General features: G+C 34.0%; 1 protein-coding gene across 3 annotated transcripts in view; it reads left to right on the top strand.

Moving 5' to 3' along the window:
• Positions 1-17594, top strand: part of LOC111058657 (HBS1-like protein) — a 55543-nt gene that overhangs the window by 20986 nt on the left and 16963 nt on the right. For 2 of the 3 annotated variants that reach the window (XR_005570800.1, XM_039424031.1), the window contains exons 2-4: positions 11900-12067; positions 13784-13913; positions 14143-14379. Coding sequence is in view for 1 of the 3 variants with exons in the window: in XM_039424031.1 (XP_039279965.1) it covers positions 11900-12067; positions 13784-13913; positions 14143-14379 (535 nt within the window). In the remaining 2 variants the exon portion in view is untranslated. Of the gene's footprint in view, positions 1-11490; positions 11747-11899; positions 12068-13783; positions 13914-14142; positions 14380-17594 lie in introns of those variants that run through there. The other variant, XR_005570801.1, reaches the window with a different exon arrangement.

Raw genomic sequence — 17594 nt, 5'->3', positions numbered from 1 at the left:
ACCCTTGAAATTGAAATTCGTCCAGTAGTTTTCCAGTTATTGAGTATTTAATGACCGGAAGTAGACATATTCTAAAAATATCGAAAAATCAATATATCTCGAAAACTAAGGTCGATAGGAAAAAAGTTTACTGAACATAATTCTTGTCAGAAATTTCGAGTAGAATCTATGGTTAACGGCTGTTACAACCGGACACCATATATATATATATATATATATATATATATATATATATATATATATATATATATATATATATATATATATATATATATATATATATGTCATATATAGACACTATATATATATAATACGTTCACGTTCATTAAAACTCAGTTTTTAAAAAGAAATTTTATTTGCGAAAAATACATGTTAACACAATCATCAAGTGGCTGGAGTAGACTAACTAAATGAGCGCGCTGAGAGCGACACTAAGCGGTACTGACAAAAATAGTAGTCAGCACATCAATTGTTTAAGTTTACATAATTCCTCCCTCCTTAAGTTTTTTTCGTCCCGAAAAATAAATTTGGGACACTCAAAAATTACAAAAATTAAAATGAAGTTACAAATTAAAGTTTACTAACTTAGATTAATTTCTAGGTGGTACAATATAGCTTATGGTAGGGGTTGATGATATTGGTTCTTGTGTATCAATTCGGTAATTTAGTACACTGGTTGGCTTCTTAAATTTGTAATAAACGATTATCAAAATTACAAGAAGTATAAATGTACTTAAAACAAAAATTACAATGTGGCGTGTCTTAAGGACGAAAGAATCCTCAAAAATTATTAAATCAAAATCTCTAGGTTCAATATCATCAAGTTCACTAACATCTTTCAAATCGATAAGTTTAGTATGAATTTTAAGTACAGTACATGACTTAATTTTTGTGCATATGTGGTAACTGAAGTAAACGGTAATTTTACATCTGTCATTTAATCATTGATATCCAGATTGATAAGGAAAGATGAAGGAGTATTTATAGTGCCATTATTGATATTAATTTGATCAAACTTATATCCTAAAATACAATTACAATTTTCGAAATAATTCATAAATGGTCTATCATTAATTATTTCTATTCTTACACAACTATCCAAATCCTTATTATTTACTACAGACAAAATACAGTTATCATGTATAATTTCTCCTGAAGTACAAAAAGAAATAGAAGAGAATATTTGACAATTGGTCAGTTCCCACATCATTTTCATTAATATTATCAATATTTGCATTAACTATCGAATTGTTACCTATTTGTTCATCAAGATCATTCAATATACTTTCATTTACCGACGGAGGAGCTTCATTGTTATGGAATCTTAGCAGATCATTGATATCAATGTCATCGAACTCATCATTGTTATTGGCATTGTCGTTGGCATTGTTCGCATTATTTTCCGCGGGAAAGCCTGGGAACAATTCTGAATCGTCAAAACCTGTAAATTCATCACTACTTTCCATCATATTTACATTGAAAGGCCGTGAGAGACAATCAGCAACACAATTTGAGCGACCTTTTATGAATTCTACGGTGTAATCATACTCTTCCATTAACAATTTCCATCTCATTAATTTAGCATTTGGTTCTTTTAGAGAATGAAGCCATTGGAGTGGCTTGTGATCTGTTCTTAGGGTGAATTTTCTTTTATACAAATATGGCCTGAAATGTTTCACTGCCCAAGTTATTGCCAACATTTCTTTGTCAATAGTATAGCCCAGTCAATGAAGGTCCAAAAAAGCAGTTTCGATCCGAAAATTAAATAAAAGCTGAATTTCCCACCATCGATAGAACCCTCCCAGAGGGTCATTCTCCCAAAAGTCCCAAGAAATCCCCTTGGAGCTTTCCGCCCCAGCCCCCTAAAACATGAAAAATGCAGGTAAACACGGGAAATCAATTATCTCTGTAACCATTGATCGGAAACAGTTCTATCATATGCCATTCGATTTGTTACATTATGGACTACAATATTAGTTATATTCATTTTTTCAATAAAATTGAGAGTTTTCTTGATAAAATAATATATATGTGAAAATATCAAGGGTTTGTAATTTGATTTTTTTGTTTTTTTCGATTAACTCCGAAACAAATAGTTTTAAAGGAAAATGAGCCAAATAATTAATGTAGCCACTCTCATTGCAAATCCATTGATGTATATTGTTATGTATTTGCGATTCGATTTGACGCTGTGGAAGGGGAAACAGTCGACGGGGTACGGCGTGGCTGACTCTCTTAGCCATAGTAAACAGCAACTGGATATCAATTATCTCTGTAACCATTAATCGGAAAAAAATCTATAATATGTCATTCGATTCGTTAAATTAAGGACTACAATATTAGTTATATTCATTTCCTCAATAAATCGAACAGTTTCCTTGATAAAATAATATATATGTGAAAATTAAGGGGTTTTTCGATTTGATTTTTGTTTTCTCCGATTAACTTCGAAGCAAATAATCTAAAGTAAATTAGACAAATATTTAATGTAGCCACATTCATTGCGAATCCATTGGTGTATATTGTTATTTATTTGCGATTCGATTTAACGCTGTGGAAGGGGAAACAGTCGACGCGGTACGGTGTGGCTGAATCTCTTCACCATAGTAAACAGTTGAATACAGTAGTAGGCCTACTGCTTTCTAAGTTGCATCTTATTCAAACTATGGCGCTCGAAACAATCAATTTTGTCTATTGTTTGGACATGCGATGAAACTAATTTTTCACATTTTAATTCTCTAAAATCATTTTGTTGTTATATATGTGCTAAATCATGCATTTATGCATGACAGACAAAGATATTGTTTGCAACCGATAAAATATTCATACTATTACTTAATATAATACATATTTAAATTATGTGTGTATGATCATAATTCTATGCTAAAATTTATCATAAGTTATGAATGTCAAAAACTGAGATAAATCATAGATTACAATAGTGTTAACAGTGGCAATTTCCTGAAAAATCATAGCGTGCAGTGTATGCTGTTTTCTCACAGTTAATATTCTCCAAGCCAGGTTGATAATAAACCTTCAGTTGAGCCAAATATATATGACGGCTGAGGCATAAAAAAATTTATACATTGGGCTTGTTGAGTTGAAACTTTCTATGGTTCTCTCTGTAAAGTAGCTTTTCTTCCGTTCTTACTAGTTGAATCTACATTATTTAGACAGTCCAATATGAAAATTCAGTAGATTCTAAAGATGAAAGCCATGCAAACATACAATTCAAGGAAGAGTAAGCATGCATAAAAGGTAGGAAAATCATGAAAGTGTTTCACATTTAACCACAAAGTACTCTACCGTATAAGCTTAATTGAAAGATGATTCATCATCTTCTATTATTTTTGTTAACATATCGATTTTTCACCTCCACTCGCATCTTGTCATTCATTACACAAGGTTGGCAGAAGCTTTTCTTTATGTCGATTAATGTTGATTGAAATTGACTTTGATTAGGGCACCAAAAGAATAGATCATTTTCTATTTGAAGCATTCAAATTAAATCTATTGAACATGATTTCTTATGACTTAGCATTCACAGATTTAGTTGGGTGAAGCTATTTGAAAAATGTACCTGATTATCAATTTCATGGTTTTTATTCCATTCTAGTTCATTGTGATCATTGAAGGGTTGATGTGATGAGTTAGTTCAAGTGAATTCTAGTACACAAGTGTATTGTGCTTATAATGGGCTCTTCTTTATTTTCTATCGATGTTTTGCTCCAGTAGAGAAAATTTCAAATGTTGGTCTCACATTTTATAATCTTTATAAATAATATAAATTAACGGTAATATGAATTTGATAAGTCCAGTATTAAATTCATCGATGTTGATTTTCATTGTATCGCTTTGTATCAATGTTATTTGCGCTGTTTGCAATTCATCACTATTCTCTCAAGAATTAGTTTTTTATGAATTTCATGATCTGAAAATTGAAATTCAAATGCTATTTGGATGACGTTCACATTCCACTGGTTTTTTTTACAATAATTGTTACGTTGAAGAGTGAGGCAATTCAATCCATTTGGAAGTAAAAGGAAATCACAGTGCGATTTGAACAGTGGATAGTAACTTTGAAATTCAGTTGCTCAATTCATTTCGGCTTGATACTATCATTTGTAATTATAGTTGATCATAAGTATGCATTGTATATAATGTTTATATTTCAGTTTGACTAATCTTCTATCACAGTCTCGCTTTCATTCATAAACATGATAATCCTAAATACGTTGATTACCTTAAAGGTGTAGCTTATCTTACGTCGAACAATGTACAATACACAAATTTTCACTGAATTACTATTATGATGATCATTGGAATTTCTGCCTGTGATTGAGAAAAAGTCATTTTTTGAGCCTTGAAATTCGTACCTAGAAAAAGTTGCATTATTACTAAAAATTTTGTTATTTTTACTATTTATTATAGGTACTGTACATTGATTTTTGTGATTATAGAGATCAACTACTTCATTCTGAATCACGATAAGGATAAACAGGGAAATTGTGAGAGGGGAATAGCATCTATAGTTAAATTTACATAGCATCATTTTGAAAGCTCTGATAATGATTGTGAACGGAACTGCAATTCTGGCTTGGTATTGCCTCTTCATGTTCAGTGAGAATAGAAAGCTTCAGAGTAATTCGTTCTCACTATATGTGATAATATTGGTAATATTTGGTAACATTTGTTGATATTTGAACCGAATATGCAACAAATTAATCTACTTTCAGCTTGAAAATTTTCAATTTATCAGGAGTACAGTGTTTCATATAGTATCTCAGGTAGGCCTAACCTTTTATTTTTTTTTTGTTCACGTGATCTGATGATATTCATCCCATTATCAAGTGTTTGAATTATAAAGAGTGATGAAAGAAGAGAAAACACAAGAAAAGCTATGAAAAGAAATTTTGAATCTTCATTTTTCACAAAATAAGGATAAGATGAAGCAGTTGGACACATAATATATCATGAAACTTCGTTGAAAAACATCAATATCTGGAACTAGAGTTATCAAATTGTGTTACCTCTGACTCGTATGGAGAAGGCACACTTCAAATTAATATAATAAATTCTGTGAGCAAACAACGAAATCCTAATTTTTAACAATGGTTGAATCAAGAAAATTGTAATATTTTTTTAGAGTATTGAAAAGTGAAAATCCATATACAGCGCATGTCAAAACAATAGACAAAATTAATTGTTTCGAGCGCCATAGTGTAAATGAGATGCAATGTAGACAGCAGTATTATTCTGTTTACTATGGTGAAGGGAGTCAGCCGCGTCGGCTGTTTCCCCTTTCACAGCGTCAACTTGAATCGCAAATACATAACAATATACATCAATGGATTTGCAATGAATGTAGCTACAATAATTATTTGTCACATTGTTCTTTAAAATTACTTGCTTCGAAGTTAATTGGAGAAAACAAAAAAATCAAATCGAAAAACCCCTTAATTTTTACATTATATTAGTTTATCAAGGAAACTGTTCGATTAATTGAGGAAATGAATCCAACTAATATTGTAGTCCTTAATTCAACGAATCGAATGACATATGATAGATTTTTTTCCGATTAATGGTTACAGAGATAATTGATTTCCAGTTTGCTGTTTACTATGGCTAAGAGAGTCAGCCGCGCCGTTCCGCTTCGACTGTTTCCCCTTCCACGGCGTCAAATCGAATCGAAAATACATAACAATATACATCAATGAATTTGCAATGAGAGTGGCTACATTAATTATTTGACTCATTTTTCTTTAAAACTACTTGCTTTGAAGTTAACCGAAGAAAACAAAAAAATCAAATCGCAAACCCCCTAAATTTTAACATATATATTATTTTATCAAGAAAACTGTTAATTTTATTGAAAAAATGAATATAACTAATATTGTAGTCCATAATGTAACAAAATCGAATGGCATATAATATAGCTGTTTCCGATCAATGGGTACAGAGATAATTGATTTTCCGTGATTATCTGCATTTTTCAACTTTGAGGGGGGGCTAGGGGGGAAAGCTCCAAGGAGATTTCTTGGGACTTTTGGGAGAATGACCCTCTGGGAGGGTTCTATCGATGGTAAAAGATTCAGCTTTTATTTAATTTTCGGATCGAAAAAACCTTTATTGACTGGGCTAGTAGAAAGATTTTGTTCAGCGGGATTGAGTGTTCTAGAAGCGAATGAAATTGGGAGATCTTTATTGTCAGTCATTTGACTAAGGACCGCCCCTAAGTTTACATTGGATGCGTCTGTTGTCAAAATATATGGATCATTCAATTTAGGTAACTGCAATATTGGTGCGTTAGTAATTGCTTCTTTCAGAAATTGACAGCTTCAATGAATTTAGGATCTTTTGGGTTTATAGTGGATGTTTTTCTCAATGCGTTAGTTAAAGGTTGAGCTATTTTAGCGAATCCTTTTATCATTTTTCTGTAGTATCCTGCCAAACCTAAAAATTGTTTTATTTGTTTAGTAGTTTGTGGAACGGGAAAATCTTCTATTGCTTTTACTTTTTCAGGATTAGGCTGAATGCCATTTTCCGAAACTATGTGACCTAGAAATAGAAGTTCTTTCTTAAAGAATTCGGTCTTGTCCAATTGTATTTTTAGTTGATGAGTTTTTAATCGTTTGAATACAACGTTCAGGTGTTTCATGTGCTCTTGTAAGCTATCACTAAAAATAATAATATCATCAAGATATACAAGAACATTTGGTAAATCACAAAATATCAAGTTCATTGTCCTTTGAAATTGAGGTGGACCATTTTTCAACCCAAATGGCATTCTGAGAAACTCATAATGACCATTTTCAGTACTAAAAGCTGTTTTTGGTATTGATTCGGGTTCCATTTCAATTTGATGGAATCCTGAAACAAGGTCAATAGCCGAAAAGTACGTTGCTCGACCGATTTTTGAGAACAAGTCTTCAATATTCGGGAGAGGAAATCTATCATCTTTAGTTTTGTTGTTTAATTTCCGATAATCTACTACAAGACGAACTTTGCGTTTTCCTGAAGCATCAGGTTTCTTCGGCACAACCCATAAGGGAGAGTTGTACGGAGAATTAGACGGTCTTATTATCTTTCGTTAGGAAGATAATAAGACCGTCTAATTCTCCGTACGTTGAGATAGGATAGCGGTAGTTTTTTGAATAAACAGTTTCTTCGTCTGTAGTCACTATTTTATGCTTGAGCAAGTTAGTAGCATTTAATATATCACCTTCGAGTTTTATTATTTCGGGATATTTCATAAGAGTACTAATAATGTATTCTTTCTCTTCTGAGTTCATATGCTCAGTTCTCAATAAAGAAGTGATTTCGTCAATGGAGAGGGGATTATCGATCATCTCACCCATGTACAATTCACATTCTTCTACAGAAACTGTTTCGATATTCAACGTTTTGTCACAATCACAAAAATATTCAATCTCAATAAAACCATTCCTATCAATATCAGTTACAATATTATACAACTGCAATTTCTTAATACTAACAATACATAGCTTATCTGATGGAGTGCAAGCATTAGTTTTTATTTTTAATTCATTCCAACCCTTGTTGATTCCAATATGACTCATTCCTAACAGTGGTATCGTGCAATCTTTCGTTATGAGAAAAATGGTCTTCAAATCAATTTTTGCTTTCAACCCTTGCAATGTTTGCTTTCCAATAAGAACATCATAATTATCGCTAAAATCATACACATAAAATTTTTCATCTTTATCAACACCAAGCATATTCTTAACATTAATATTTACACAACCTTTTCCATTAGATTCACCAGCGAGTGTACGAATTTTATAATCACAATCAATTATTTTTGTCTGAGGAGAAACCATTTGAGGTTTAATGAAATTATATTTACTACCTGTATCGATCAAAATTCGTGAATCATTGTAATGAATATGAGGCAAATCAAGAGAGATCGTATTCAAATCTAATACTAAGTTTTTGGATTGTTGTTCGAGCCTACTTCTAAAAAATGATTCATTTTCTCGCAAAGGTCACTTACAGCATTTTCCATAGATCTCATTCTAGCATCCTTGATTTCAAATTCGGAAAACTCATTCTCAGAAGATTCAATATTGTGAACTGGAAACTTTTGAAAGTTGGAAACTGTTCTCATGCTCACATCGTTTGATTTTTGATTCAAATTTTGGTTGTTATTATTGTTATATAGGTTTGCATTTGGATTACGATTGAAGATGTGATTTTGGAAACTTTGTCCATTACGAAATCTACTTTGAAAGGATTGTCCTCTGTTGAAATTAATTTGAGGCTGAGAGAAATTTCTCTGATTAAAATGATTTTGAGGTTGAGAAAAATTTCTCTGATTGAAATTGAAATCACGATTTTGAGATTGAGAAAAGTTTCTTTGATTTGAATTGTTTTGGTTTTGAAACTGTTGGAAATTTTTCGGATGCGAATTTTGATTGGAATTTGACGATTTTTGTTTTTCTTCAGATTTACTGAAAGTTTGATTCATTTGTGTTACATCAGTAGTAAATCCTAAATGTTTCAAATAAGCACTACTCTTATTGATAATAGCCTGTCTTGCATCACTGAGGTCTTTGATTCCTAGCATTTGTAGGTGAGCTCCAAGCTGGTGGTTGATTCCTTTGACTAAAATCATTACAATTTGTTTATCCAACTGAGATGAGATAGTTTCAAGAATTGGACCAGTTAGTCCATCGAGTTTGTGTCTTGAGATAATCACGGTTCTTCTTTGTTGCAGTCTATTTATGAATTGAATAGGGTGTTCTTTTTGGTGTGATTTCTTAGCAAGCAGTTCCATAGTTAATTGTTCTACTGTCCTATTATCGGCAAAATTGTTTTTCAAAACATCAATCAAATTTGAGAGGTCATCTACTGTACTGTTGAGGATTACATCTTTAGTAGGTCCATGTAATTTGTTTTTACAATAGTGAAGGAGAATCCAATGATTATCTGCTGCTTCCGCGATATGATTATTACAATAGTCATTTTTCAATTTTTCGACAACTTTGAGAAAGCTAAGTAGTTCTATTGGGTTTCCTGTATATTCAGGTATTATGTGTAGGTGATGTTTCACAATTGGTCTTGAAATAAGGGGGTTATCCATTGTGCTTTCACTGTTATCTTCACTATTACTGTCACTGATTGTAGATGTAGAAGATGTGTTACCTTGAACTGTGGAGTTTGATACAGCTGCAGCCAGAGCCAGGTACGATCTTAACCTTGGCCGGTAATCGATGAGAAGTTTATGGTCTGGTCTGCTATCCTTCTTGCCTTTCTTCCCCAGGATGGTGGTTGTTGGTGTTGATGTTGATGAGTCACTCTTCCACTTGACGGTCTTGATGATGGTTCATATCAGTTGCGACCCCGACTTTCGAATTTTCCGCAATCACTTGTGATTGATAATTGATCAATATAAACTGGCGGTTAAATAAACAGCACAATTTTCACGAAAATGTTCACGAAAAACTCTTCAGGGTCCCTGTTCGGACGCCAAATACGTTCACGTTCATTAAAACTCAGTTTTTAAAAAGAAATTTTATTCGCGAAAAATACATGTTAACACATCAAGTGGCTGGAGTAGACTAACTAAATAAGCGCGCTGAGAGCGACACTAAGCAGTACTGATAAAAATAGTAGTCAGCACATCAATTGTTTAAGTTTACATAATTTATATATATATATATATATATATATATATATATATATATATATATATATATATAGCACATAACAGAAGACACTTTAAAGTTTGTAATATAAATTAAAACAGGAGACATGATATAAATGGATTGAAAACACTTAAAAACTTACATTAGAAATGGGGGGAAATTTTCAGAGACTGAGTCTCCTTTATCAACCGAGCAGACTCGGTTGATATATATATATATATAATATATATATATATTATATATATATATATATATATATATATTATTTGTTGGGTTCCCCGATATTCTGTGTAATGCATGCAAATATTCCACTTTTCAGCTGATTAATTATGATTAATTCTATAGTCTGATCCTATCTTGATAGTGATATCAGAGTATGGAGGAATTCATTTTCTTTTCATATTATCCTTAAAATTCAAAATTTCAAAAAACCTTGTGTATACATCGACACACAGTAGAAAAAGGAATATTCCTGCCAAATCTCTCCAAAATCCAAATCTATTGTAGCTGTGAATGTCTTCTCTACAATGATGGGTGTCCCTTACATTTATTAAGAGTTTGAATCCCATAAATAGTTATAATATTTTCACAGTGCTCTACACAAGCTGCACCAGAAATGATAAGCAATGCGTTATTTTGTAACAGTAGCACCCTTTGAACTTCTGGAGTACAACCACTTAAAACCAATTCATATGCATAGACTCTCTGAAAGAATGCAAAGTAACACATTCTCAAATAGTGCTCAGGAACACAATATTTTAAATTCCGAAGTAGGTAAATCACTCTGCTTAGCTTGGAACAGACATTTTCAATGTGGGGGATCCAAGTACGAGGTTTCTGATCTAGAGTGATGCATAGAAGCTTTGCATTCTTTGCTCCATCACTGATTTGCCTCAAGCTGAGAACCAAAATATGAGTTGTGTTCAGGAAAAGGCGGTTTGTCCTGAACCAAGCTGCCTCATCCTGATGTCTTTATGCTTGAGAGGACTGAAATCACCATCAACAGCAATGCCATGTGGTACAGTTAGATGCTTTGAAAAACTTGAATTGATACAGTCTTACTACGACCATGTAAAAATCACTTCATTATCTTGCATTTTTTATTTTTGTGTTACGGTAGTTTCTCAATGAAGACATCATTTGTAATGAATGATAAATAAAATTAATAATTATTATTAAACGAAAATCCAAATCAAATGCTGTAAATCACCCCGAAGACTTCTGCTACTGCCAATATTGACAACAGGGTAAACAGCTAGATGTTACCCAACACCGAGCTGACAAATAATTTTTTTAATAGTAGCGCTCATCGAATTTCCATCTATTTGTTAGCCCTGTTGTCAATATTTGCAGTAGCAGAAGTCTTCAGGGTGATTTACAACATTTGATTTGGATTTTCGTTTAATAATAGTTATAAGCATTTGAATAAATTCAATCTCTCAGTTATTTCCAACTGTATAAATACAATTCATATATTTCTATCGTGTTCAATTTTTTATCAACTATAAATGATTTTAAAAAATACAGTAACTTAAAGACACACCACATAATACAAAACATTCCATTTATATTCTATTTCTATATGTTTATAGGTTATTTCATAGCAGCTCAGTTTATATTGTAATCAAGCAGTAGGTTTTTGAGTACCTGCTCTCCTGCTCTTACTTAATCCATAACATTAGAACTAATTCACTATCCACTGATATGCGCCGAGCTGGATTTCACTAAAAATCTGTGAAATATAGGTAAGTTCACAAATGAAGTGCTTTATTTCGTTATTATTTTTGTCCGAGCTCAAAGAATGAAGAGTTTGAAAAACCCAATCTTATTCTCATCTATATATAGTCACATTATATTATTGGCTCAACTTATATTCTTATAGCAAAATAATAGCCTTTTCATAGAAACTATCCTCAAAACATGAAATTAATCTTGAGTATGTTTCAGCCTAATTTTGGATTCTGGCTTAGATTGTTTCACAAGAGCTCTAAAGCAATGACACTTTATTGAGAAGCGGTTGTAAGACATATACAAATACATGCTCAGCTTGCAAACCCATAACATCAACGGCGTTTCAGGTATTGTAGCATTGTTCCGAAGGTTGAAGTAAATGTTTTCTAGTTTAATTCAATTATTATTTAAAATTTTTGTTCCTTCTCAATAGTTCCAAAACGTGAAGTTAATGTTTTAGTTCATTAATCATCCCGATTTTCTGTTTGCTTTTTAATCAGATGTACCTACAGTAATCCCGGGCTTGAAACGAGAGGAGAGTTATGGTGTCAGCACACCTTCGCCTTCAATTAAAGTGGCAGCTGTCCAGTCCAAGTCGAGTACGGTTGTCAAGGGCTTCGACGTTCCATCATCCAACAAGACTGCTAATACTCCATCGAACAAGGCTGGTGAGTTACAACGCTATAAAATCAATTATTCATCACAATCCGTTCTTTTTGTGTAGTTTGCTGCCATAATTAAAACTCAAAATTACTGCAAAAAAAGAATTCAAAATGTAGAATAAATAAATGTTGAAGTGGGATCAACTTTTTAAATGGCTCATATCATTCCTTCTTTCTCTGTATGACTGTCCAAGCCCCGAGAATAAGTATAGAGTATAATTGAAACAAAACATCTCGTCTTGGAGGCGAGAAATAGACGATGTACTCCTTATCTCACCCAAAACTTTCAGTGATCAGTCGTATAGGGGAGGTCCACGGCGTGGAATCATTCTCGAGGACACCATCATCATGGTGTTGTCATAAAGTATTCAATTATCATGAAATGTGTCAAATAACATCAATCCCATATATATCCACTAAAACTATCTAACAACACTGTTAGATTGTTGGATCAAAAGGTTTGTTGCGTTTTAAGACAAAGTAGTTCATAGGGGGGAACGCGCCATCCAAGCTCCCCATCAGCCGAGCTCCTTTTAAAACCACTTTTGAGGAGATTGGTTGACGGCATCTGCCTCTCTCTCTCTTGAGAGAGAAGTTCGGCTGACGGGGAGCTTGGTTATCGTGAGTGTGCGAGGAGCTTGGTTGTCGTCTACGATCCCGGCAACCAGTCCCCTCCTAATCAGTAGGTGATTGGCTGTCGGGGAGACTCGTTGACGCCAGCGTGCGAGGAGATTGGTGGTCGTTACCGAACCCGACAACCAAGCTCCTCTCACGCTCACGTTTGAGTGCCGGAGTTTTCGCGCCTGGTTTGCCCAGTCATTCATTGTTTTTTGATAAGTTATATCACATTTTTCAAGAACCAATAGTACAAACTTCATAAAGAGGTTCAGCTTGGGTATTAGTTCATATTTTTATGTTCTTATCTGAGAGCTACATTTCAAAACAACAAGCGAGTAAAGCTAGTTCAAAATACTCTGTTGAGTGATATTATGTACTAGAGAGACCCGTTTTAATGGAATTTGCAGGCGAGCGAAGCGAGCGTGTTTGCTTCATTAACACTGCTGGGGTCCAGGGGTCATGGAATTACTGGCAGTGGCGGATCCTGGAGGGTGGTGCCGAGGCAGCAAAATTATAAAGAAATTGAAGTGTCATAAATTTTAAAGTACAATATTATATTCTTGCAGTGATAAAAGTGATATAATTAACAAGCTCTTCTTCTAATAATCGAATTCATAGAATGTGTGAAACAGTTGTCTACTACTTCCCCGCGCGCTTCAAGCTGGTTTCAATGCCCAATAGGGGATCGGCTGTCGGGGAACTTGGTTGTAGTTAGCGTGCGTTAGCTGTCGGGTACGATCACGACAACCAGACCCCTCATATCCAGCAGGGGATCGACTGGCGGGGCTGTGAGAAGCTTGTCGGCGACAACCAAGCTCCTTCGTTCTAGTAGGGGATCGGCTGTCGGGGAGACTCGTTGACGGCAATGGTATTTCTTGCCAGGGAATCGGCTGACGCCTGTGGTCAAAATTGCGAGGAGCTTCATTGTCGGGGAGACAGGTTGGCGGCGACCCTCATAGGGACTACCAAGTTCCAAAGGCCGTTCTAGATAAGCGGAACTATTTGATTGGAAATTATTTGATGCGATTCTCGGGCAAACTAGAGTTTCTTAACATTTTAAAGAGATTTACATTGAAAATGTTTTTGTACATTGCTTGTTTTCAGACGCTTGTAACCTGAAGACTGGTGAAACAAATAGATCTCTCTCGCAAAGTCCCGAACCGGAACGGAAACCTCAGTCCTCCGTTGTAATTGGTGATAAGGACTCAGTTCAAAAAACGCCGCATTCCAACCGGTATGTTTTCCAATGGTATTTCAACAGGATATTTCCTCATTGATGACGCTTTCAGTTATAGCATCAGATTCAATCAAGTATTGTATAAAACCTTCCAGAAGTATGCCTAAATTCCATTATTTATATATTACAAATGACATTAATGTATAATCAGTTGGCCACATTTTCTAACTATATTTTGATTTATTTGAAATGTAGTGAGAAAATGTGATGTTTGACTGTTGATTAGGAGCGCAAAAGCGGAAGAGGAGTGGAAGAAGCGATGCAGCAGTGGTGGCAAAGAGCAGCTGCACATGGTGACGATAGGCCACGTGGACGCCGGCAAGAGCACCCTGATGGGTCACCTGCTCTATCGCCTCGGCCACGTCAACCAGAAGACCATGCACAAGTACGAGCAGGAGAGCAAGAAGATGGGCAAGCAGTCCTTCGTCTATGCCTGGATTCTCGACGAGACTGGCGAAGAAAGGTTTGTCCTTTCAGTCAGTCATCAACTCTTTCATGCTTTTAATCATTCAACTGCACGTAAATATTCCGATGACAATTGATCAATGTTGTCCACAGCTGATTGAAAATGACAATCAATTAAAACAGGCTTAGTCTCGGGATGTTTTTTCTTGTTTTCTTACTTTGCATTTATTTCATTATTGTGTCAGCGTCTTTTGATGTCTTGCTTATTATGCTTCATATTTCGTTTTATTTTGATATGTTGTTACTTATATGTAAATTCATGTAAATGCTTTAGTAAGTATTGAAATAAATTTTATTTCTAAGTACCATCGGACTATTTCCGTGTGGTTTACTATATTTGTTTGTTAGTTTTTTGACTCATTCCTACATTTATTGATTTTTTTTATAATTATAACATTCATATTCTAAGATAAAACAATTAACTAACTTTCATAGTACTTTTCGTAACAAGTCCGGTAACGATAATTTACCGCATAAGTATGATTGTTTCTGCCCGAAACGTAGTTGAGGGCAGAATTATCATATGAATGCGGTAAATACGTTACGTACAATATTTTTTGTCATACTTATCTGAGAAAGAATAATATTGCTGAGAAACAGAAACCATTACCTGCTGCTGCTACTTGTAAATACAAGTTACGTACAATATTTTTTGTCATACTTATCTGAGAAAGAATAATATTGCTGAGAAACAGAAACCATTACCTGCTGCTGCTCGAGCTACTGCATCCTATAAACATGGCCTAGCCCGTAGCGCCTAGTTCTTAAAAGACAGACCCTTCGAGCTCAAATAAAATAATACAGGCCTAAATTATAAGATTTCAGATGAGTTCTTATAACTTGAAACTCCTTAAATGAGTTCTCCAATTATTTGAGTTGGTATATTAATTACTCAGATGATATTAGGACTCAGTAGAATCCTAACATACTCGACTGTAAAGGTGCGTACAGATATACGCGCCGCGAACATGAGCAATTCACTTTTAATCAGCCGACTATATCTGTATTTTTACAGAAACGGTAAGATACAGATATAAAAAGCTTGGCATCAGCTGATTAAAAGTGAATTGCTCATGTTCGCGGCGCGTATATCTGTACGCACCTTTACAGTCGAGTATGTTAGGATTATTAGTACAGCATACTATACTGTAAAGAGATCATAATTTTATGTTCTCTTTAAGGTGCGTACAGATATACGCGCCGCGAACATGAGCAATTCACTTTTAATCAGCCGACTATATCTGTATTTTTACAGAAACGGTAAGATACAGATATAAAAAGCTTGGCATCAGCTGATTAAAAGTGAATTGCTCATGTTCGCGGCGCGTATATCTGTACGCACCTTAAAGAGAACATAAAATTATGATCTCTTTACAGTATAGTATGCTGTAATGAAAATCACATGTTTTCTTTTTCCGAAAACAGCTGTTTACCGGCTTGATTTGATGCATGGAAAACAGCTGCAATTGAGTAAGTAGGACAAAAACAATATTAACAGCAGTTAGTATACCTCTGCTCAATGAAAACTAAGAAAGTAAAAAATAAAGTATGAAATAAGTTGTATTTTTCTAGCTCCTGCTGGTTACCGTACTCATAAAATCACATTATTGGTGATATCCTCCAAATGACTTTAACATCTTTGATCTAGATATAGTCAAATGATGAAAACCGTAAGTCGATATCTTGAACCCCTTCTAAGATACTAGTAGTTCTGCGAACAGTATACCTCGCTCATGAATACAACTTTCAATCTAATGAGAAGGGCCAGTACAGTAAGTACAGTATATTGTGAAGATTTAGCCATGTCATCTATTATTTTCTCCATTGAAAGTGCTAGAGACACTGTTCCAGGGACACCGGACTTATCAAGGAGGTACCTTTATACCAAATACATAAAAATTTTACCTTTTAAATGAAAAAGACTAAGAAATTGTAAAAAAACCATAGATTTATTGATACTTAGGAAGACCGGTTTCGGTGTTCATCAGAGTTTATCAGAGATTGACAATGGTGTAATCACCGAAACCGGTCTTTCTAAGTATCAATAAATCTAGGTTTTTTGACAATTTCTTAGTCTTTTTCATTTAATATGAATAATTACCACAACATCAACTTCTCAACTACACAAAAAGAAAAAAAATTACCTTTATACCTTTACATACAAATTGTTTCTACAACTGCAGTATTGGACTCCAATACAATACAGATTTTTTAAAAAATAATTTATCAAATCAGTTTGACAAATCAATTTAATAATAATATGTTTCAATTTAATTATTCTATGTAATCATAATAATTTATTTTATAATGATATACTATTAGAATAAGATAAAACAATTAGTATCCATCTGCAAAAAATCTGGTAGGAACGAGATTTGAACCTGGGTACCACAGAGTGAGAGTCCACGGTCTAACCGACTCGGCTACCATGTGCTCGAAAAATAGGTGCGAAAAAGTATGAACAGGAATTGCTGTATCTTCAAAGACACATCCTTTCTGGATGAAGGTTAGAATGCGGTTTTTCAAATATTACAAAAAACCAGAGGTCTTATCAAAAATCGTTACACATAAGTTTCTGCGCCTTGTTTCAAAGAACTTGCATACCAAATTTCATCCAAATCGGACAATAACTGCGACTGTAACTGCGGTACAAACAAACAAACAGACAAAAGCCGATCGAGTCGAAACTAAGACCTCAGCTTCGCTTCGGTCAATAAACATTTGAAATGACTGATAAATCAAGCAAAAATTGAAGAAGTACATTTTAATCTAACCGATCAAATTATATTGCTGCAAATTTCAGTCAACACTCCTTCACATGACCTATTCAACACTTTTAAAAATATAATTTGATAGATCAAACTTCTACTGTACTCATTTCGTTTCAACTTTATTTATTAGTAATTTAATCAGTGTATATCTTTCATTTCATTTCATTTTTATTTCACCACCTACATCACAAGGATGAGGAGCAAGTCAAGGAAGTCGCTACTTGTCAATCACACTCTTCACTGGAAATTCCTTTAGTGAATAGAGTGGATTGTCTAAAAGGTATTTTTTTAGAGCTTGCTTAAATAGTTTAGGCTGTTTTATACTTTTTATATCATGTGGCAGGCAATTATGAAAACGAAGACCCCGTGTTTGCTGCTGTCTCTGCGTTTTCAGCAGTCTTCTGTGTGGCGGTCGAAATCGTTTTTTCCTCTTGTATTAATA

Source organism: Nilaparvata lugens, chromosome 3 (genome assembly GCF_014356525.2).
Source record: "Nilaparvata lugens isolate BPH chromosome 3, ASM1435652v1, whole genome shotgun sequence".
In the NCBI taxonomy this organism is placed as follows: domain Eukaryota; kingdom Metazoa; phylum Arthropoda; class Insecta; order Hemiptera; family Delphacidae; genus Nilaparvata; species Nilaparvata lugens.
Note: the sequence above shows the minus strand (reverse complement) of the source record. Positions and strands in the feature narration are given on the sequence as shown.